This window comes from Chiloscyllium punctatum, chromosome 35 (genome assembly GCF_047496795.1).
Source record: "Chiloscyllium punctatum isolate Juve2018m chromosome 35, sChiPun1.3, whole genome shotgun sequence".
NCBI lineage: Eukaryota > Metazoa > Chordata > Chondrichthyes > Orectolobiformes > Hemiscylliidae > Chiloscyllium > Chiloscyllium punctatum.
The window spans coordinates 9,507,919-9,529,862 of record NC_092773.1 but is presented as its reverse complement, the minus strand read 5'-3'; the positions used below and the strand labels follow the sequence as shown (position 1 = coordinate 9,529,862).

Genomic DNA, 21,944 nt, shown 5'->3' with positions numbered 1-21,944 from the left:
TCTTCTTCAGTCTTTGTTTTATTTCAACACAAAACAGAATACTTTCCATGAATACACAGGCTTGACTTGACATTATTTGCTGCAGGTGGTGTGTGGGACATAATACAGATCTGGACCACATTACAGTCTGCCCCTGGATATTTACACTACAAGACATCACTGACAAACACAATATTTGGTTCCTGCAGCCCTGGGTGCAGAGGCTGGCAGGAGGTAAACACCAACAGCGCAAGAATGTGCTGCTTCAGCCTTCCTCTGCCTGTGGGACTGCACCCCATTGGAATCTCAAAGTAGCAGCAAGGTTGGTGGTGGGTCAAATTCTCTGGGTCGTTGAGACAGGGACCAGAAGCTGCTGTACAAAGCAGGTCTGAAGATGGTACAGCTCTCCCTAGTATGTACCCTGCAGCTGGACAGGACCTCTACTTGAGACCTTCCAGATGGGTAGCCAGAGATGAAGGTGGTGAAAGAGGAGGGGAACAATTTCAGTGCATCGTGTAGGCAGTAGCCGATCTGCCGGAGAGCAATGAGACTGCAGCTCTGATAAGACCCGTGCTCCTGCCATCGACAGGAGGGTCAGGAACAGGTCCCCCCATTCTGGGCGGTTACCTTCTGTGCAATGTTGCAGCTTTGTGGGGTAGTGGAGATGGAGGGTTGCAAAAGAGATGTGTGCATGTCTGTGTGACTGTTGGTCACTGCACTGAACCAAGTCCTCAGCTTGGATACATCTGGACCTTGCTGTCATATCCAAGCATCCCCCCTCGCAAATTGCACTGTACATTGGGCACCCCTTCCCTGGACACAGCACAGCAGAGACACACTGATCTGTAGTGCTCTGAATGTCAACAGGCTGCTGTCTGGCCATTGGAACCACACTACACCCCCACCCACAGGAAGAACTAACTCCCCCCGCTCCCCCAGTCAAAACACTGTACAAAATACACGATGCCATGCCAATTCCACAGACGCAGCAGTGTGGTCAGGTCAGGAAGCAAAGCCCAGGGAGGGGCTCTGCATGCATGGTCCCATCTCTGGTTAGCAAGGCTGTAATGGTGGGGTTCAGCCCCAGAAACAACCCTCAGGTTCCTCAAGGGAGACAGCTTCAGCTGGGGTTTACCCCAGGAAGCAGCAAGAGAATTGCCTGGCAGAACTGAGGAGCAGCCTGCCACCCATCTCCCTGACAGAACCATCTCAACACTGATACGGTCACACAGCCGTACTGCGGTGTGTTTTGCCCCCACAGGGTGAGCAAGTGTCTCACAAAAATGAGTGCCACAGGTGACAGGCACAGGTTCTTTTGAAAATTGGCTGTACAGACCCGTTGTGAGGGGCTGTGGGTGCCTGAGTTTGGCTCACACGAGAGCTGTACCTCTAAAAGGGCACAGTTTTGGGATGAGGGGGGGCAGAAATGAGATGAAATTACATATCCCGTCAATCCGCCGAGTTCACTTGCCCAGTGGGCGGGGGATACCAAGACACTGAATAAATAGGAGGAGCACATGGACTAATTTTCAGTCTGAAACGGGTTGAAAGGTCAGGAATGTGACATCGAGGCAGAGGTGAGATCAGTCATGATGGTGTTGAATAGCAGAGCACGCTCAAGGGTTTTAATGGCCTGCTCCAAGCTTTAATGTTTGCGTGAACCTCATTTGGGGCAATTGGAAAAAGGTTTCTGACTGCATTTCTTGGAAGTGAACTCCTGGCACCAGTCAAAGTGACGAGGGAGTGATCAGGGTGGGGGTCAGTGAGGAAAATTGCTCAGCTTTCCCAGCATGGTCTGTGGGTGACTCAGCATGTACTGGGACACCTCATGGGGATCTGAGGCTGGAATGACACAAACTCTGATTAAACCCACAGACCTGAACCCCTGCTCACAGGATATCCCTCCACTCTTATTCTGGGGAGTGAACACCAGGCACTGGTCTCAGTTAATACAGTATGGTGTAATGTTCAGATGGGGCACTGATGTGAACTCTCCAAAACATGTCGGTTCAGCACATTCCTGCACTCAAACCCTCAGCACCTTCAGAAACGCACTTACTTCTTACAACCATGATGTAGTATTGCCTTGAAATGATCTGGATTTTATTTGTGAATTTTTAGATGCGAGCATAATTTGAACAATAAAAGATTTGCGTTGATAATTTTAAAAAAGGTGGGGGGGGAAAATCAGTCGCATTAACTTCATGAACTAATTAAACCTGAATGCTCTGGTGTCTTGCTGGTCCATTTAATTCCCTTTCTTTGCACACATATTGTGTGTTTGTGTGTGTGTGTGTGTGTGTGTGTGTGTGTACGTGTGCGGGTGTACGTGTGTGTACATGTAAGTGCATGTGTCAGTCATATGTGCACTTGTTACAGTGCTGCACAAGGTCCCATTATAAATATGTGCAAATGTTGCCCCACCCCGCCCACAAACCCTGTCCCAAAAATAAAAGGAGAAGCGAGTTTACACGGCGAGGAGAGGCTGGATGTTTCCTGGTCCACATCCCTGAAGCGCTGGCTCTCTATACGTCCAGTTTGAAAGCAGGGTTGGAGAGTTTCCTCTCCTGAGTTGTAGACAGCTTGGTCTTCGGATAGGGTTTGTGACAGTCCTGGTCAGACAGGGATGGGTAGTGCTGCCGGTAACTGGTGTATGCCACCGTCAATCCGATCAGGGAACCAGCCACTACATCTGCAAGACAAGGATCGCACGTTATTCCCGGGGGGACAAGCAGGAGGAGGTCATTCAGCCCGTCGGTCCTACCCACTCTTTAATACCATCATGAGTGCACGGGACACATTCCCACTTCCATCTGGACCATCCGGACATTTGGAGATGAACATTTGGTCTCCATCTCCAGGTCATTGACAAACAGCGGTACCAACTGAGACCCAAGCACCGTACTCGTCATGGCCTGCCAAAGGGGGAATGACTCATTTATTCTGACAGTCTGTGAACCAATCACGAGTCTGGACCAGCACCTGATCTTCAATCCCATGTGCTTTCATCATTCCAAATTGCCTTCTATTCTTTTCCTCATAATGAATCCTGTGGACTCTGTCTCTAACACTCTGTGGAAAAGAAGCTTTCACACTCTAGTTTTATCTTTCTTACCAGAGTGCTTTCAAATAATATTCGCCCTTTCCTTCACAGATCCTCAGACCTCCTTGACCGAGTCCTTAGATCCTCGGGTTTGCGACTTTATCAACTTCTTTGAAAAATAGATGTCATCCCCTTCAATTTGTTTGTCAGCCATAGCTAACTGATCATTTTTTGACAGTATATCTGGTTACAAATACAGACCCTAACAAGAGACCATTCAGCCCATCATGCCCACACTACCCTCTGGCTAGGTTTGCAGCCTTTCACACATTGTCCTGGAGGTTCTGGCATCCCAACGGACTGCTCAGAAGTTGCCTCATGGAACAACAGCAAGGTCTCAGGCTGGGAGATCTACCTTTCCCCCAGCCTCTCTCTGAAAAGGTTCTTCCTCAACTCCAGTCTGAGCCTTCCACCTTTTCCCTGAGAAGGACACCCCCAGTGCTTCATCTCCACCTGACTGGTGCCCCTCTTCACTTCCATGACATGTCCATCAGGTCTCCTCCCAATCTTCCGCGGACAACAGCCTCCCCGCCAAACCAAGCAGCATCTGGTTAAATCCCCTCCACAGCTTCTCTCGTGTAACCACCTCCTTCCTGTCATCTAATAATCAGAAGTGCACTCAGTGCTCTCTCTGGGACCGAGGAGAAAGTGAGGACTGCAGATGCTGGAGATCAGAGCTGAAAATGTGTTGCTACAAAAGCGCAGCAGGTCAGGCAGCATCCAAGAAGCAGGAGAATCGACTTTTCGGGCATGAGCCCTTCTTCAGGATGTTCCTTAGATGGCTGCCTGACCTGCTGCGCTTTTCCAACAACACATTTGCAGCTCTACCTGGGACCTAGCCAGCATTTCATACAGTTGCAGTAACATTGCTGTGCTTGTGTGTTCTGTACCTTGGCTAACAAAAGGCAAGTATCTTACATGCTGTCCACCAGCACATGGACCAGCCCTGCTGCCTTGAGGCTATGCACTGAAATGTCCCTCTGATTTCACTGGATCCCAGGCTCCTACCTTTCACACTGTAACCCCTTGCCTTGCCCAAGTGAATCATCTCTCAGTTTTCCTGGATTCGATTCCATTTGCCACTGTGGTCTGTCCAGCTGACTGGTGTGTGATAGCCATCTCCTCTCTCTTTACCACTCAGCCCACTCCCTACCTTTATATCCAAGTTAGCAATGTAGACCACCAACAGCAGGGACTCCAGCAGCAAGCCATGTGCTGGAACTGCAGCCACACAAACATCCTTCCACACAAAGTCACCTTGCTCCCTGGGTCTCACTGTGCCAAGGAGCCCATGGCCTTTTCAGGTCTTGCCCCGACTGCACCCAGGAAGCTTCTCTCAAGCCTTGTTAATGTTCACAGTGGCCACATCAAATTCCTGATCCTCATCAACGCTCCTGGTGCCCTCCTCAAAGGATCGTAGCTCTGAGTTGTCGAGGTCTGGTCATGCCTTTTCATCCATCTTCCCAATCCATCCCGTCCAATTTGTACCTCATGCCTTTCGAATTTCCCATCTTCAAACTGAACACCCTTGCCTGCTTTGGAGTGCACTTCCTCACCTTCAAACCTCACGTACAAACATGGTCAGACAGAACACATGGTTCACATTCCCAGAATGACAATTCCCTGTCCAAGGGTACTCACGGATTGGAACCAGGGATCTTGTGATCCACAGTCCAATGGGCCATCACTGGGTTACACTTCCTCCTCCTGAGCATTCCCGGAAACACAGCTTCACCGAGCAGTCGATGCCTGTCTACACCTGGTATAATTTCATCACAGATTGGGACGACGCAATCATCGTACATCCCAGTACGCATCCAAACCCATTTCAGCCCTGAGCCCCACACAGGGTGTGGAGACTGGGCGACAACAAGTCCAGTCCCAGGAGGAGGTATTCAGCTGCATCTTTGAGGAGGAGACTGAGGCAGTGCGCAAGGACGGAGATTGGCACTGAAACAATTTACTGCACAGGAGGGGGTTATGTTCAAAATCAGGAATGGGCACAAGGCCAGAGTTGGAGGAAGTTGGAGAGCAGAGAGGATTGCAGGGTTGAGCCGATGTCAGATTTGGGAGAGACACCATGAGAAGATACATATAAAAAAATCGAGGGAAGGGAAAATGGAAGCTGTGTGGGTGTGGCAGCCAGCGTCCATCTGTCAGTCAGTCACTTAGTCAGCGTGCAGATGGGGAAAATGGACTGGAGAATTCCAACAGCTCATTTCCACAAGACATCCTGCTCAGAAAGCAGGGCCTGAGCAGGTCAGTGGTGCTCATCAAGCTCAGGTCACTGCAACGACCAGGAGAGACAGACAAGGAAACCAACAGCTCCAAGGGACGTGAGGTCTTTCCTGTCCACTGCAAGCTTCAGTCGGAATTTTCCCAACGCAGCAGCTGAGGGATTGTCAGCTGGGAATATGCAGCCAGCAAAGGGAGACGGCAGGAGAGAGAGGGTGTCAGACAGCAAGAGAAAGAGTGATAGAGAGTGTGGAGAGAGAGTGTGATAGCATGGGGAGGGGGAGAGCGAGCGCGCAGGGGACAGACAGAGAGCAAGGGAGCGCGAGAGCGGGGGATCGTAAGTGCAAGACAGCACAGGCGCAAAAGAGTGCCCAGAAGCGTGAGCGCAAGACAGCGCGGGGGAATGCGAGGGAGCGCAAGAGCATGCACGGGAGCACAAGAGAGAGTGGGCAAGATCGAGCAAGAGAGCACAGGGGTACGCAAGTGCGAAAGAGCATGGGGGAGCACCCAAGAGCACGAGCGTGAGTGTGCGTGGGGAAGCGCGAGAGAAAGCATGGGTGAGAGCATATGCCAGACACAGCATGCACCAAACACACTGTGTGACTGAGAGAGAGAGAGTGAGAGTGTGCAATACAGGACAGAGTGTGAAAGAGAGAGAGAGATAATATGAGAGACAGAGTGTGAGAGTGGTAACTTCTGACCCTCGCAGTGAGCTGGGGGACGGTGCTGTGAGGGGTGGGACTGTCAGTGCTGGGTTCTTACCTTGCCAGTGGTGTCTGTAATCACAGGCACGGGACAGTGCGATCATGGCTGCGATGTAGACAGGCAGCAGTGTTGCACACAGCCTCCAGCCTTTGCCACGGCCCCTCGATGTAAAACAGTGCAGCTTCCCTCCCAGGTAGAAGGTGGTGAAGCCCAGCCCGGCAAACGCAACTGTGTGGGAACAACAAGAACAAGAACAACGATAATAACCGGGTGACACGGCTCAAACACAGGCTCTACTCAACAGCCAAACTCCCTCCTTCACTCTCATGGGGTTCAGCTTGGGAGGGAGGGGGGAGGAGGGGACAGGTGGAGAGCATAACAACACTACCCCTCTGCAAACAACACTGACTGCTACACCTTCCTCAGCGAGCAGTTCAACACAGCCAAATCCACACCACCCCAGTGTCAGCCACCTCTGACCAAACTGACAGCTGAAAGCTTATCGGGAGGGAGAGAGGGGCTAGGGATTCAAGGTGACTATCTGATCAGCCATGACCATACGGAATGGCAGAGCAGGGCTGGAGGCGTTGAAGGGCCTGTTCCTGCTCTTTCTGCTCTGGTGTCAGACACCATGCTCAGTGAGAGGCTGCTCATCTGCATCATCACTGCAAGTGCCTGGGTGACAGGAACTGCCCAGTGTGGTCAGCATCACGGGAGAGTGAGAGACAAACAGCCTGAGCTCGAGCTGAACAATGCATTCCATCTTCCACTGGTGCCACAGACTGACACAAGGTGACCTTCACCAACCAATACACAGTGAACTTCAGGTCAGTACACTCGACCATCCATCGATGTTTGTATCCAAACAGTATACAAAACAGTGTACTTGTTATTAAGAGGAACGGCCACAGGGATTCCCTGCACTGTCTGCCGGTTCCCTTCCTGTCCCTGACAGTAACCCATCTGCCTTTTTCTCGCACATGAGGTGTGACTGCCTGCCTGTACCTCCTCTCAATAACCCCCTTCACCTCCCGAGTGATCCGAAGTGCATCCAGCTCCAGTTCCCTCATGCAGTTTCCGAGTAGGGAGTGAGCCTTACTTTTGTTGTGGGTATCGTGTTGGAAAAGCTTACAAGAGATAGGATTGATAATCATTCAGAGAGGAATAAGTTGATTAGGGATGGTCAACATGGTTTTGTGAAGGGTAGGTCGTGCCTCACAAACCTTATTGAGTTCTTTAAGATGGATCAAAGGTGGATGAGGGTAAAGCAGTAAATGCGGTGTATATGGATTTCAGTAAGGCATTTGATAAGGTTCCCCATGGTAGGCTATTGCACAAAATACGGAGGCATGGGATTGAGGGTGATTTTGTGGTATGAATCAGAAATTGGCTAGCTGAAAGAAGACAGAGGGTGGTGGCTGATGGGAAGTGTTCATCCTGGAGCTCAATTACAAGTGCTGCACCGCAAGGATCTGTTTTGTAGCCACTGCTGTTTGTCATTTTTATAAGTGACCTGGATGAGGGCATCAAAATAAATTTGCAGTGACACTAAGGTCGGTGGAGTTGCGGAAAATGCTGAAGGATGTTGCAGGTTACAGAGGGACATAGAATAGCTGCAGAGCTGGGCCGAGAGGTAGCATATGGAGTTTAATGTGGAAAAGTGTGAAGTGATTCACTTTGGAAGGAGTAACAGGAATAAAGAATACTGGGCTAATGGTAAGATTCTTGGTCGTGTAGTTGAGCAGAGAGATCTCAGTGTCCATGTACAGAGATCCCTGACAGGTGCCACCCAGGTTGATAAGGTGGTTAAGAAGGCGTGTGGTGTGTTAGCTTTTATTGGTAGAGAGATTGAGTTTCAGAGCCACAAAGTCATGCTGCAACAGTACAAAACTCGGTTGTGGCCGCACTTGCGTGTATTGTGTACAGTTCTAGTCACCACATTATAGGAAGGATGTGGAAAGTTTGGAAAGGGTTCAGAGGACATTTACCAGTATGTTGCCTGGTTGGGAGGGAAGGGCTTCTGAGGAAAGGCTGAGGGACTTGAGGCTGTTCTCGTTAGAGAGAAGGTTGAGAGGTGACTTAATAGAGGCATCTAAGATAATCAGAGGGTTAGATAGGGTGGACAGGGAGAGCCTTTTTCCTCTGATGGTGATGGTGAGCACGAGGGGACACAGCTTTAAATTGAGGGGTGATAGATATAGGATGGATGTCAGAGGTAGGTTCTTTACTCAGACAAGTAGGAGGAGCATGGAATGGACTGTCTGCATCAGTAGTAGACTCGCCAACTTTGAGGGCATTTAAATGGTCATTGAATAAACTTATGGATGAGAATGGAATAGTGTCGGTTAGATGGGCTTCAGATTGGTTCCACAGGTTGCGCAACATCGAGGGCCAAGGGCCTGTGCTGCACTGTCATGTTCCAAGTTCGATATTGTGGCTTTAAGAGCAGGTTAGAGGGTAAGAATACTGCAGTGAGTAACTCCCCAAAGCCTGTCCGTCATCGACAAGGCACAAGTCAGGAGTGGGATGGAATACTCCCCACTTGCCTGGATGGGGCCAGCTCCAACAACACGCAAGCAGCTTAACACCATCCAGGACAAAGCAGCCCCCGCTTGAGTGGCACCACATCCACAAGTGTTCACTCCATCTATCACCGACCCTCAGTCACAGCAGTGTGTACCATCTACATGATGCACTGCATTAATTCACCAAAGATCCTCAGACAGCACCTTCCAAACCCACAATTTTGAGGATCTGGAGGGACAAGAGTAGCAGAGTGACCTGAGCTGGCTATCAGCATTGTTTGGTTCCTGTTGAGTGTAAATCCTCAAAAAACCCTCCCAAACAGCATTGTGGCTCAACTTCCACCCCAAGGACTGTCGTGGTTTAAGGAATCAGCGCTCCCCCACCACCTTCTCCAGGGGCAATTAGGGACAGGTAACCAGCAACCCCCACATCCCATGAAGGCGGACAATGAAGGATCCAGGCGGGCGGGGATGTCGTGGATGTGTCTCTGCGGTTATCTGATGGACGTGTGGTCAGTTGTACTTACAGGAGGAGTGACCACTGGGAAAGCTCTTCCGGCCCTCCATAATGGAGCCAGGGTCACCAGTACATTGCATGTCCTCCGTTACCACTCCATCCGGGAAGCAGCGGTAAAAATAATCCGGACGTGGCCTGCAGAGCAGAGGACACAGTCACCAGCTTGAACATTCACAGCGCACGGCCCATGTGTCAGCCCTGCCCACCTACCACCTTCTCTGTCAAATCATTTCGACGGTGAGAGATCCAAGACAAATGGGAGGCACCCACTGACAATCCCAGCAGCAATTCTGGTCAAACCGCATTTGCCAGAGAGTAGTCACAACAGTCTCCCTCACTGTCCAAAATACACAGAGAACCAAACACCACAGATACATTCCCAAATTTGCAACAGGAGGAAATTAAATCCAGCATCAACACTCGTGTGCTGGGCCTTTTGCAATGGTAGTATCCTTACCTCTGAGACCGGGGGGGGGGGCAAGGATTCAAGTCTCATCTGCTCCGGACAGGTGTCCTAACATCCCAGAACCAGCTGACAGGAAACACTCTCATTCCTGGTATGAACACTGGGACAACGAGCTACATTGAGTCAGAGTGATGTAAAGCATGGAAACAGACCCTTCGGTCCAACCCGTCCATGCCGACCAGATATCCCAACCCGATCTAGTCCCACCTGCCATAACCCGGCCCATATCCCTCCAAACCCTTCCTATTCATATACCCATCCAAATGCCTCTTAAGTGTTGTCATAAATGCAACTAGTAAACAAGTGCAACTTTGTACCTGTCAGTCTGAGTAAACACTGCACAACCCTGTGGGACAAAGGGATCCAAGTGTTCTGGTGGATGCCTTCTGCTCTTTAAAGGTTGGGGAGATTAGCCATGACTTGGTCGCTGGTGAGGATAAGGTGCTGGGAGTCATTCAGAGAATAACTGGCATGACCAGGCGTCGAATGATGCTCTGTCACAGCACTGTGGTCAGCCATTCTGCACCACTACACAGTGAGTTCCCAATGTGCCTCTCTGGAGATAACCCAATGTGTGTCAAGGTCCAACCCCTGGACAACTCCAAAGCCCAGGTGCTGATGACTTGTTCAAGTTGAGGTGCTGAATCACCACGTTAAGGGTGAACGGTTTCAGAGCTATCACTGGGAGGGTGAGCCGAGACGCAACACACAGGGTTTTGAAATCCCCAGGCGATGAATTACATCTTCAGCTTGCAGGTCCAGACCCTGCTCGGATGCTCAGGCCATCCAGTGGGACATAACCCCCTGCACTATCGCTGCAGGAAAATGTTGAGTCACGTGTGTCCTGACTTACCTTCCAATCACAAGTTTCAAAGTGTTTGTGATCACTCCATTTAGAACGAGACCCAGGGAGGCAGCTGCACGGGAAAAGACGACAATTAGTGATGGCCGAAGCATGGGGAGGGAGGAGGGATTACAGACAGTCACTGATCCGTGAGTACATTGATCCAGAGGAAGTCCCACCCTCTCAAGCTTGCCAACGCTGGTCAGTGCAGGCAGAAGGATCAATTTCACTCCTGAGGGAGTGACGGTGTGAGTGTAAACATTTCTCCTGTCCCTGAAGGGAGCTGTTTCAGACCAACATCCGACACCCACGCCCCCCCCAAGCAGCACCCAATTACAATCAAACGAACTCCTCAGTCGGGCCGCTTACTTGGGATCTTGCTGTGCACCCACTGGCAGCTGCATTCGCCTGCTCAACAATAGGGACGATGCGTCTTGTGGTTCAGGGAGTGGGGGGCAGGAAGCCTGTGGAATGCTCTGGGCGGGGGGGGGGGGCGTCAGAAAGACTCCCTCCGTTTATTCCATGAGGAACATTCTTCCGTTGGGCCCAGGCTTCACGTGGAGACTGAACTGACGAAGGTCGCTCACCTAGACAACCCTCCTTCACATCCCCGTTTTCCGAGCGATTCAGCACCTTCATCAGCAGGATCACCATCAATGGAGTCAGGAATGAAATGGCCTGGTGGGGGAAGTGAGGGGGGGGGGGGGGGGAGTGAGGGAGGGGGGTGAAGGCAGGGAGGCGGGGGGGGGGGGGGGGAAGAGAGGGAGGGGGGGAACGAGAGGGAGGGGGGGGACGAGAGGGAGGGGGGGGACGAGAGGGAGGGGGGGGACGAGAGGGAGGGGGGGGACGAGAGGGAGGGGGGGGACGAGAGGGAGGGGGGGGACGAGAGGGAGGGGGGGGACGAGAGGGAGGGGGGGGACGAGAGGGAGAGGGGGGACGAGAGGGAGAGGGGGGACGAGAGGGAGGGGGGACGAGAGGGAGGGGGGACGAGAGGGAGGGGGGACGAGAGGGAGGGGGGACGAGAGGGAGGGGGGACGAGAGGGAGGGGGGACGAGAGGGAGGGGGGAAGAGAGGGAGGGGGGAAGAGAGGGAGGGGGGAAGAGAGGGAGGGGGGAAGAGAGGGAGGGGGGAAGAGAGGGAGGGGGGAAGAGAGGGAGGGGGGAAGAGAGGGAGGGGGGAAGAGAGGGAGGGGGGAAGAGAGGGAGGGGGAAGAGAGGGAGGGGGAAGAGAGGGAGGGGGAAGAGAGAGGGGGAAGAGAGAGGGGGAAGAGAGGGAGGGGGGAAGAGAGGGAGGGGGGAAGAGAGGGGGGGGGGAAAGAGGTGGGGAGGGGGGGAAAGAGGTGGGGAGGGGGGGAAAGAGGTGGGGGGGAAGAGAGGGGGGGGGAAGAGAGGGGGGGGGAAGAGAGGGGGGGGGAAGAGAGGGGGGGGGAAGAGAGGGGGGGGAAGAGGGGGGGGGGGAAAGAGGTGGGGAGGGGGGGAAAGAGGTGGGGAGGGGGGGAAAGAGGTGGGGAGGGGGGGAAAGAGGTGGGGAGGGGGGGGAAAGAGGTGGGGAGGGGGGGAAAGAGGTGGGGAGGGGGGGAAAGAGGTGGGGAGGGGGGGAAAGAGGTGGGGAGGGGGGGAAAGAGGTGGGGAGGGGGGGAAAGAGGTGGGGAGGGGGGGAAAGAGGTGGGGAGGGGGGGAAAGAGGTGGGGAGGGGGGGAAAGAGGTGGGGAGGGGGGGAAAGAGGTGGGGAGGGGGGGAAAGAGGTGGGGAGGGGGGGAAAGAGGTGGGGAGGGGGGGAAAGAGGTGGGGAGGGGGGGAAAGAGGTGGGGAGGGGGGGAAAGAGGTGGGGAGGGGGGGAAAGAGGTGGGGAGGGGGGGAAAGAGGTGGGGAGGGGGGGAAAGAGGTGGGGAGGGGGGGAAAGAGGTGGGGAGGGGGGGAAAGAGGTGGGGAGGGGGGGAAAGAGGTGGGGAGGGGGGGAAAGAGGTGGGGAGGGGGGGAAAGAGGTGGGGAGGGGGGGAAAGAGGTGGGGAGGGGGGGAAAGAGGTGGGGAGGGGGGGAAAGAGGTGGGGAGGGGGGGAAAGAGGTGGGGAGGGGGGGAAAGAGGTGGGGAGGGGGGGAAAGAGGTGGGGAGGGGGGGAAAGAGGTGGGGAGGGGGGGAAAGAGGTGGGGAGGGGGGGAAAGAGGTGGGGAGGGGGGGAAAGAGGTGGGGAGGGGGGGAAAGAGGTGGGGAGGGGGGGAAAGAGGTGGGGAGGGGGGGAAAGAGGTGGGGAGGGGGGGAAAGAGGTGGGGAGGGGGGGAAAGAGGTGGGGAGGGGGGGAAAGAGGTGGGGAGGGGGGGAAAGAGGTGGGGAGGGGGGGAAAGAGGTGGGGAGGGGGGGAAAGAGGTGGGGAGGGGGGGAAAGAGGTGGGGAGGGGGGGAAAGAGGTGGGGAGGGGGGGAAAGAGGTGGGGAGGGGGGGAAAGAGGTGGGGAGGGGGGGAAAGAGGTGGGGAGGGGGGGAAAGAGGTGGGGAGGGGGGGAAAGAGGTGGGGAGGGGGGGAAAGAGGTGGGGAGGGGGGGAAAGAGGTGGGGAGGGGGGGAAAGAGGTGGGGAGGGGGGGAAAGAGGTGGGGAGGGGGGGAAAGAGGTGGGGAGGGGGGGAAAGAGGTGGGGAGGGGGGGAAAGAGGTGGGGAGGGGGGGAAAGAGGTGGGGAGGGGGGGAAAGAGGTGGGGAGGGGGGGAAAGAGGTGGGGAGGGGGGGAAAGAGGTGGGGAGGGGGGGAAAGAGGTGGGGAGGGGGGGAAAGAGGTGGGGAGGGGGGGAAAGAGGTGGGGAGGGGGGGAAAGAGGTGGGGAGGGGGGGAAAGAGGTGGGGAGGGGGGGAAAGAGGTGGGGAGGGGCGGGGAAAGAGGTGGGGGGGGCAAAGAGGTGGGGGAAAGAGGTTGGGGTGGGGGAAAGGTGGGGAGAGGGAGGGAAAAGGGAGAGGGGGACAGGGAGAGAAAAGGGAGAGGGGGACAGGGAGAGAGAACAGGCACACTGTTATTTTCCTTCCTGGGGAAGTGGCCTACAGTCCTAGTCTCGGAGACTTCTCTGGTTCAGTCAGGACAGGTACTGAAGTGACAGGAATGACCAAGAGGAGGAAGAGAGAGCTCCTCAGGAGATCGCGCGTGGTCCGCAGCTGTCAGGCAAGACGCGGTTAGACACAAGCGGCAGCTTTTGGGCTGGACAGGACAATCTGTCCAGGTCCCAATGCCTCCTCGGGTCAAGGGCCAAGATGTTCTCAGAAAAGCTGCAGACACAACCCTTTTCTCTTGGGGTTCCTGCTGACGGGTTTCACCTCACAGGCCCTAGCAGAGTGACATTCGAATGGGGAAGGGGCTTTTCAGGAGGGCCCTGAGGAAGCGAGACATCTGCAGCTATCCAAATGAAGCTGGAGCAGAGATCACGATCACAGGTGTGCTGCTGTCCATTGTGCACTCTTCCCCCCCCCCCCCCCCCCCCCACCCCACAATTTAGCCGGGGCGACCCTTTCGAACTGAGATGGTCTTGGGGGAACACAATGGTCCCCGATGTCACTTACAAACATGTGCCAGGTGGGGACAGTATCCCGCTCGCTCCTGGGATTCTTGTACAGCCACATTTCCTCCGGGTGGATGATCCGGTGGAACGGAGTCAATGTCTCAGTGATCCTGCGGAATACAGACAGCACAGAGACACAGGAAATTGTCACTCAGTCCCTTCTCCTAGAGCACCAGCCCGTCCTTCAGCCCATCAGGAGCTGGGTGCAGCACCCACCACGGGATCTGCCTGGCCAGAGCCTGGGGACAATCCCAGCAGGGCAGATGGTGAAACTTCATCAATACATGAAAACTGGGCTCAATGAGCACTGCCCACTACCGCAAAGACCCGACCTGGTTCATTAACATGCTCTGGGGAAGGAAATCTGCCTAACTTACCTGGTCTGTCCAACCTGTGACTCCAGACCCAATACAATGTGGCTGACTCCCAACTCTCCACAGAGTGGAAGAGAGTAGGGATGGGACAGAAATGCTCGTTTGGCCACTGCCACCCACGTCTCACAGACACTGACAGAATACAGAGAGAGTTGGAGAGAGTGGGCGTGGAGAAGGTGTTCCCACCAGTATGAAAGATGAGAACCCAAGGGCACAGCCTCAGTGTGAAGGGACGACCCTTTCGAACTGAGATGGTGGGGAATTTCTTCAGCAGAGGGTGTGGACCTGTGGAGGCCAAGTCACTGAGCGTATTTAAGACAGAGATAGAGAGGTTGAGGAGTGACCCCGAGCTTTCTAGTGCCTGGTATTTTTGTGCTGACCTGTCTGGAAAGACACGATCCAGGGTTATGGGGAGAAGGCAGAAGTTGGGGAGCCATGAGTGAATGGTGGAGCTGACTTCATGGGCCAAGATGCTGAACTGGGGTGGACAAAGTTCCAACTCACACAACACCAGGTTATCGTCCAACAGGTTTATTTGGGAGGACAAGCTTTCAGAGTGCTGCTCCTTCGTTAGGTAGCTGTGATCCTGCTCCACTCGTGACTTGACGAAGAAGCAGCACTCTGAAAGCTTGTCCTCTCAAATAAACCTGTTGGACGATAACCTGGTGTTGTGTGAGTTGTAACTTAATGGGCCAAGTGGGGGCCTAATTCTCCTCCTGTACCTTACATGGCAGCTCCTGAACACACTGCCAACATGAGCAGCAGTGGGGTTTGTTTTAAATAACATCGATTTCAGCAACAGCAGGACACTTGCCAGGAGTGATGGGGACTGGCAGCTTGTAACCATGGTCAAACCTTACAGCAGTGAGATAGGTAACACCACCATAGACAGAATAGTGACAGGAAACAGAAAGACTTACAGGAATACTGCAAACAGGAATAATCTTAGCGCCACCTCACAGATTAGGTTAACTACAATATTCTTCCGCATGGTGACCCGAGCGTTCAGGTGCCTAGCGCCTCACTGCCGACCTGTTTGGAAAGACAAGACAAAAGCACATGGGATCTCGGGTCACTCGGCAAGGTGGATCCAATCTGGGCTCAGTGCGAGCAGACAGAGGGTGGTGTTTGGACTGGAGGCCGGTGTCCAGTGGCGGTCCACAAGGACCAGTGCTGGGGCCTCCCCTCTGCCCCTGATCATGTGTGTGAACAATAAAGGAGGAGTATTATACACTAAGTACGCAGAAGACACAAAGATTAGCCAAGCTGTTGATAATGAGGAGGAAGGCCTTGGGTTCCAGAAGGGTACACACGGTTGATCACATGGGCTGATCAGCGACAGATGGAATTTAAACCTGCCGACTGTCAGGTGATGCACATTGGAAGAAGCAATAAGGCAGGGGAGTACTCAATGAATGGCAGGACGCTGGGAAGCTGAGAGGAGCAATGGGATCTTGGGGCGCTCGCCCACCAACCCCCAAAGGCAGCAGGACACGTTCACAGAGGAGTTAAGGCGGCATACGGGACATTTGCCTTTGTCAATCACTGCATTGATTATCGGAGCAGGGAGGCGATGTTGGAACTGTACAGGGCTTGGGTTCGGCCCCAGCTGGAGGGCTGTGTGCGGTTCTGGTCCCCACACTACAGGATGGATGGGATTGGACTGGAGGGGGAGCACAGTGGATTCACCAGGATGTTGTCTGGGATAGAGCATTATGCAGCAGCAGAGAGAGGCTGGATAAGCTTGGGTTGGAGTGAAGAAGACTGAGAAGGGATCAGACAGAGGTGTGCAAGACGACAAGGGGCACAGACAGGATGGAGAGAAAGCAGTTATCCCCCTTAGTTGAGAATAACAAGGAGAACAATTTGAAGGTGAAAGGCAGGAGGTTTGGAAGGGATTTGAGAAAAAACACTTTCCCCTGGAGGGTACTGTGTAACAATGCTGATTCTTTAATGAGATTACGTAGCCCTTGGTTTTTTTTAAAGAGAGCTTGCAAAGGACTCCGAAAAGTCTGGGGTTGAAGGGTTTTGGGGGCCAATGTGATAATAACTAACAGATACTGCCTCAGGTAAAGGCTTTCAAGTTGAACAAACCCTTGTCCAATGAAAGGGGAGCAGCCAGCTCTCCCAGCTCAGCTTCTCTCTGGTTTGGTTTGGGTTTTGAGCAGTATTGTGGAAAAAGCTGCTGAACCCAAAGGAGTAGGTCCAGGCTGGGTACTCTCTCTCTGACCTCCCTCCTGGAAGACCCCAGGTTTGGTTTTACCTTTTGCAGATGGGGATTTGGAACAGCATCATCAAATTGGGATCGTCTGTTGGGTTTTCGGAGAGGTTACGTTACTCGGTATTCTGTGTTCTGTGGTTTGTGTTTCATTCGGTCCTCTTGTATATAAATTCTATTCTGTTTAAAACTAAGTGGCTGGGTCAGCTACATCCCTCCTGGGGTATCCACACTGCATCTGCTTCAAACAATTAGCAAGGTTAGAGGCTGGGCTACTTATTTGAAATGTTGAGAGGGGCTCTGTCCTGCTCCATAACAAGTGGCAGTGTGAAATGCACAGCCAGGGAGGATAGATGAGTTGGGAAACCTCACAATGTTCAACAACCCCTTGGACGAGCACTGGAAGTGTCTGGAAGGGCTGGAAAATGGAATTGGTGTAGATGGGCCAGTGCAGACTCGATGGGTCGAAGGGCCTCACTGTGCTGGATGTCCCTTTGATATCCTATTCCCCTGAACCAAGCCACCGTTCGCAGTCATTTCCAGTCCTGCAGGTGCATTTGTGCCCATTAACTCCTGCATTGCCCCAAACTGTATGAACAAACACAAGCTCAAGAGAAAGATCTTTCAAACACCTGAGCTGATTTTGCAGTCACATTCATGAACCAACTCTGGTAAGGAAGTGGGCAAAACACATCGGAAGACAATCCCAAACACGAACGACCATGTCGGAGCAGAAACTTTCAAGGGAGACTCCTAATTTGTAACCATGTGCCCTTGGTCTCAACACCCCCCCACAAGGGGAAACACTGTCCTGGTATCAGCGTCATCACAATCCTTCCAAAGCGGAATCTGGATTCACACCTCACTTTGCATTGTTCTCTCTGAACAGCTAAGAAATCCTGTGAAGCCCAAAGCATCATAGAACACGGAAAGGGACCCTTTGGTCCAACCAGTCCATGCTGACCATAATCCCAAACTCAACTCGTCCCACCTGCCTGCTCCTGACCCATATCCCTCCCAAACCTTTCCTATTTATGTACTTATCCAAATGTCTTTGAAATGTTGTCACTGTACCCACATCCACCACTCCCTCAGGAAGTTCATTCCACAAACCACCCCCATATCTTATTTAAATCTCTCTCCTCTCACCCTAAAAAACATACTCTCTAGACTACAAATCCCCCATCCAAGGGAAAACTTTCACGTCCCAGTGTGCCAGATATATATCAATGAGGAGTGAAAGTAGGCCATTCAGCCCCTCCAGCTTGCTCCATCATTCAATGAAATCATTGCTGATTTAGGGGTTATGGTCCAACTTACACATTCCTGTCCACCCTCCGATTCTGTTCAATTCAGCTGCGACACAACAACCGATTCTCCTGTGCCTTAAATAATATCAATGACACTGTCCCCAACAATGTCTGAGGCACAGTTGCAAACACACACATCCTGTTGAGAGAGCAAAATTCTCCTCGTCTGCCCTGAAAAGGTGATCCCTAATTTTTTGAAGAGTGCCCAGTCGTTCTGCCCAGAAGCAGGAACATCCATTCCAAATCCACTTTGTGAAAACCATTCAGCATCACGTTAACAGGTCACCCCTCATGCTTCTAACCTCGAGTGAAAACAAGCCCAGCGTGTCCACCCTTGCAGTGAAAGACAACCCACTTGCTCCTGGTATTGGTGGGGTAAACTTCCTCTGAACCACATCCCAAGTACTGATATCAATCCTTAAATAAGGGGACTGTAAGTGTTCAGTGTTTGAGATGTGGTTCTGGATATTATCCAACAAATCCAAACAAGTTGGTCTTTATGGCCTGCACTGAAGAACCTTCTAGCGGTTTTGTTTCTTGAGTGAGGGGTGTTATGTGAAAGGAGAATATCACCACATGAACCGAGCATGTATCTCAGACTCTCATCTGTCAGGATTCTGGAACTGCTACTGCACAACAAATTAAAGACAGGTTCAGCATCAAAATCTGAGCCTGCAGCTTTGCTGGGTACGCACACGCTATCTTTACAGTTCTGAACCCAAAGAGGTTCGTGTGCAGGTACAAGCAGTCATTAGAGAAGCTGACGGAATGTTCTGCTTTATGCAGCAGTCAGAAGATCAGGCTTCAGTCCAATAAGGCACAGGTGAGACTATGTCCGGAGTACTGTGTCCACTCCAAGTCAATGTATGTACACAGTCATGCTAATGCATTGGAAGCAGGTCAGAGAAGGCTTTCTAGACTCATGCCTGGAATAAGCAGACTGCTTTCTGAAGCAAGGCTGGACAGGCGAGGACTGTATCATCTGGAGTTCAGAACAAACAGAGGTGACCTCACTGAAACACACAAGATCCTGTGGTGGGCATGGAGAGGAGATCTCCCCTTGTCAGAGAACCGAGAACCAGGAGTCATGGTTTAAAAATCAGGGCACACCCATTTCAGAGAGAACAGCTTTTATGCTTTCCAAGGGTTGAGATGGTTTGCAATTCCCTTCCTCAAAAGGCAATGGATGCAGAATCTTTCAGCATTTCTAAAACACTGTTTTAATTACCAAGGGGATGAAAGATTATTAGGGTCGTGCAGGTGATGCTAAAATTTGATCAGCGACGATCTTATCAAATGGTCGAGTAGATGTAAAGGGCCAAGTGGCCTCCTGTTGCTCCCTGTTTCAATGTCCCACAGATAAAGGATCATGGGAAAAGGCTGCACGCTTTCACACAATCTTGACCAATTCCTCCCTGCTGGGGTTCCTCCCTCACCCAATCATCCCTCAGATAGCCCGTTGGAAATTTCATGTTGAAGTTGCTTCTATTGTCTATTAAAGCGTTGCCTTCCAACTCGTCACAACGTCTGTCACGCACCCATTCGTTCTTTTAGCAGTTTTTTTCTCTGTTTTGGCTGCTCCAGTTGCCAATCCTCCTGCCAGTGGAAACAGCCCTCTGATCCCGGTCTCAGCGACCCCAAAACCCAAGACCCCTCCACCTTATATGTGTACAGAGACACCTTCTCATCAATCGTTGCAACACCCTTCCAATCAACGTTGCAACATCAGGCGGGCACCGAGGCTGCCTTGTACGGACCATCAAAGTGGATTGTGCAATCGTGCCCCCTCCGATCAACATTGCAACATCAGGCGGGCACCGAGTCAGCCTTGTACGTACCATCAAAGTGGATCGTGGGGTTGGGGTGGGGGGTCAACCGCACAGCAGGCCGTTGTGTGACTGGCTGCAGGGCGATCAGAAACAAGCAAGGCAAAGCTCTGTGAGCCAAAGCTCCGTGAGCAACGGCCAAACGTTCCAGGCGCCCACCCCAAGCCTCTGAGACACAGCGGGCACCAGGGGCCCGCGTCGGATTAGTGGCGAGCGGCAGGGCAAAACCTTACGGAGCGTCAGGGCTGGCTCAAAGGGGCCGAGCGGCCTCCTCCCGACGGCCATGTGCCCACAGGTGACACAGAGGTCGCAGTGGGCAAGGGGGCCAGGCAGGAATTTGAAAAAAAAGGAAAGACCCCTTGGGGGGGGGGGGGGGGTGGCAGGCGGGAGGCCATTCGTCCCATCGAGTCTGTGCTAGCCCACCCAGCTGTGGGATGCAGGGAGAGCAGATTAAGCCAGGAAAAAAAACGCGCTGGAAAGCACCCCTGTGCCCAGTGTGGGTAAATTGAACAGGGAGGGAGGGAATAGTGAGGCATCCCTCCCCTTCCTCTACCCCTACCCCAACCCCAACCCCTACCCCATCCTGAGACCCAGTTGAGGGGCAGGTGATGGGGGACCGTTTCATTCCTCCGCCTCCCCCCCCCGCCAAACCTTTCCTTTTACAATCCAAAAGGATTTTTACTCTCTGTTTTTAATTGGCCACAATGGATACAGGGCGTGGTTACGATCAGCGACTTCTCCGTCCGACATCCCGTGAGCAGCAGCATCCCCCCTCCGTCCAGTTCCCCTGCCACCCTCCGCCTGCACTCACCGGCTCGGTCACCCGGACAACACCAGCCCTCGTTCACCTCCAACTGTGACGTGGCAGCAAGAGCGGACCGCTCCACCCACCCGACCTCCCGCCGCAGCGCCACACAGGAGCCCCGTTGCCACGCCACGCCGCGCCTCCCGACCGAGCAGCGCAACTGCAGCGCCACCCCCCTCCCCCCCCCCGCCAACCCAACCGGTCCTCCAGCGGCAGCGCCGCCAGCCACACAGGAGCGCAACTGCAGCGCCAGCGCCACGATTGAAGTCTTCCGCCGCAGCGCCGCCAGCCGCAGAGAAGTCCCACTGCAACTCCACACCCCGGCGAACTTCAACCCAACCGGTCCTCCCGTCGCAGCGCCACCGCCGCATAGGAGCGCAACTGCAGCGCCAAACCAATGACTGAGGTCCTCCCGCTGCAGCGCCGCCGGCCGTCTGGGAGAGCCACTGCAGCGCCAACCTCTCGTCCTCCACTGGACACCCATGAGAAAAAGAAGTAGGCTACTCTGCCCCTCTCCTCCCAGTCTGCTAGCCCGTCCATTCCATCCTGATGGCTCTGATGGCATTCTCTCCGGGCAATGACAGATGGGCAGTAAAATACTGGCCTCGCCAGCTAGCACCGCTCACATCTCCTGGACAGATTTATCTCTAAAACATCCATGGACACCACCACAAATATGTCAAACTCTGGCTTAAAAAGATTCAAGAAACCTGCTGAAGTCTTGTCAAAGGTCTGCAAATCCCCTTCTTAGTTGCTATCAGCTGCAGACCTTGCAGTTCCCTCCCTTTTGTTGGTCGATTCAACCTTGTCTCAAAGGCTCCCACTCAATATCGACACTGGGACATCTTCATTGGTGTCCCAAAGACCTAACGCAAACCAAATTCAACAGTAACCCATGTTAGGGCAGATGAAGAAAGATTCATTGAAGAGGCAGCTTATTGTGATTTGAAGGAAAGCTGCAAAGAGTCAGAAATTGAGGAGGTTATGGAGAAATCCCAGAGCTGAAGGCATGGCCATCAATGGATGAGAAAGATAAGTCCGAGCGACAACAAAATATGATCCACGTGTCAGAGAATCTACACCTATCAGGTCAGGAATGCAGCCAGGCTCCTTAGACACTTCTAACTAAATGTCACCATCTGCAGGGACAGGGGCAGCAGGTACATGGAAACACCACCCAATGCAAGTCCCTCACCATCCTGACTTGGAAATATATCGCCGTTCCTTCACTGTCACTGGATTAAAATCCTGGAATTCCACCCCCCACCGCCGGAAGGGCATTGTGGGTCAACCCACAGCAAATGGACTGCAGCGGTTCAAGAAGGCAGCTCACCCCCACCTTCATAAGGGGCAACTAGGGACAGGGCAATAAATACTGGGCCCAGCCAGCGACACCCAGATCCCATTAGTGAATAATAAACAAAAGACCATACAAAGGAGCAGCCACTACATTTCTCTCAGTTTACTCTGTGTCTCTTGAAAATGAACATGCGTTCATACTCT

General features: G+C 53.1%; 1 protein-coding gene across 5 annotated transcripts; it reads right to left on the bottom strand.

The window, feature by feature from the left end:
* LOC140459625 (phospholipid phosphatase 4-like) lies at positions 1–20,558 on the bottom strand. 5 transcript variants are annotated; one of them, XM_072553922.1, is made up of 8 exons: positions 20,448–20,558; positions 15,203–15,314; positions 13,910–14,018; positions 10,962–11,052; positions 10,384–10,447; positions 9,075–9,199; positions 6,080–6,250; positions 1–2,671 (listed from the first exon to the last, which is right to left on the bottom strand). In XM_072553922.1, the coding sequence occupies exons 2-8, from the start codon at positions 15,271–15,273 to the stop codon at positions 2,505–2,507; spliced, it is 798 nt and encodes a 265-aa protein (XP_072410023.1). In that variant the 5' UTR covers positions 15,274–15,314; positions 20,448–20,558; the 3' UTR covers positions 1–2,504. The 5 variants fall into 5 exon arrangements, with proteins under 5 accessions (XP_072410023.1, XP_072410022.1, XP_072410024.1 ...); XM_072553921.1 differs by lacking the exon at positions 20,448–20,558 and adding an exon at positions 20,319–20,442; XM_072553923.1 differs by lacking the exon at positions 20,448–20,558 and adding an exon at positions 16,546–16,738.
* Positions 20,559–21,944: the final 1,386 nt, after the last annotated feature.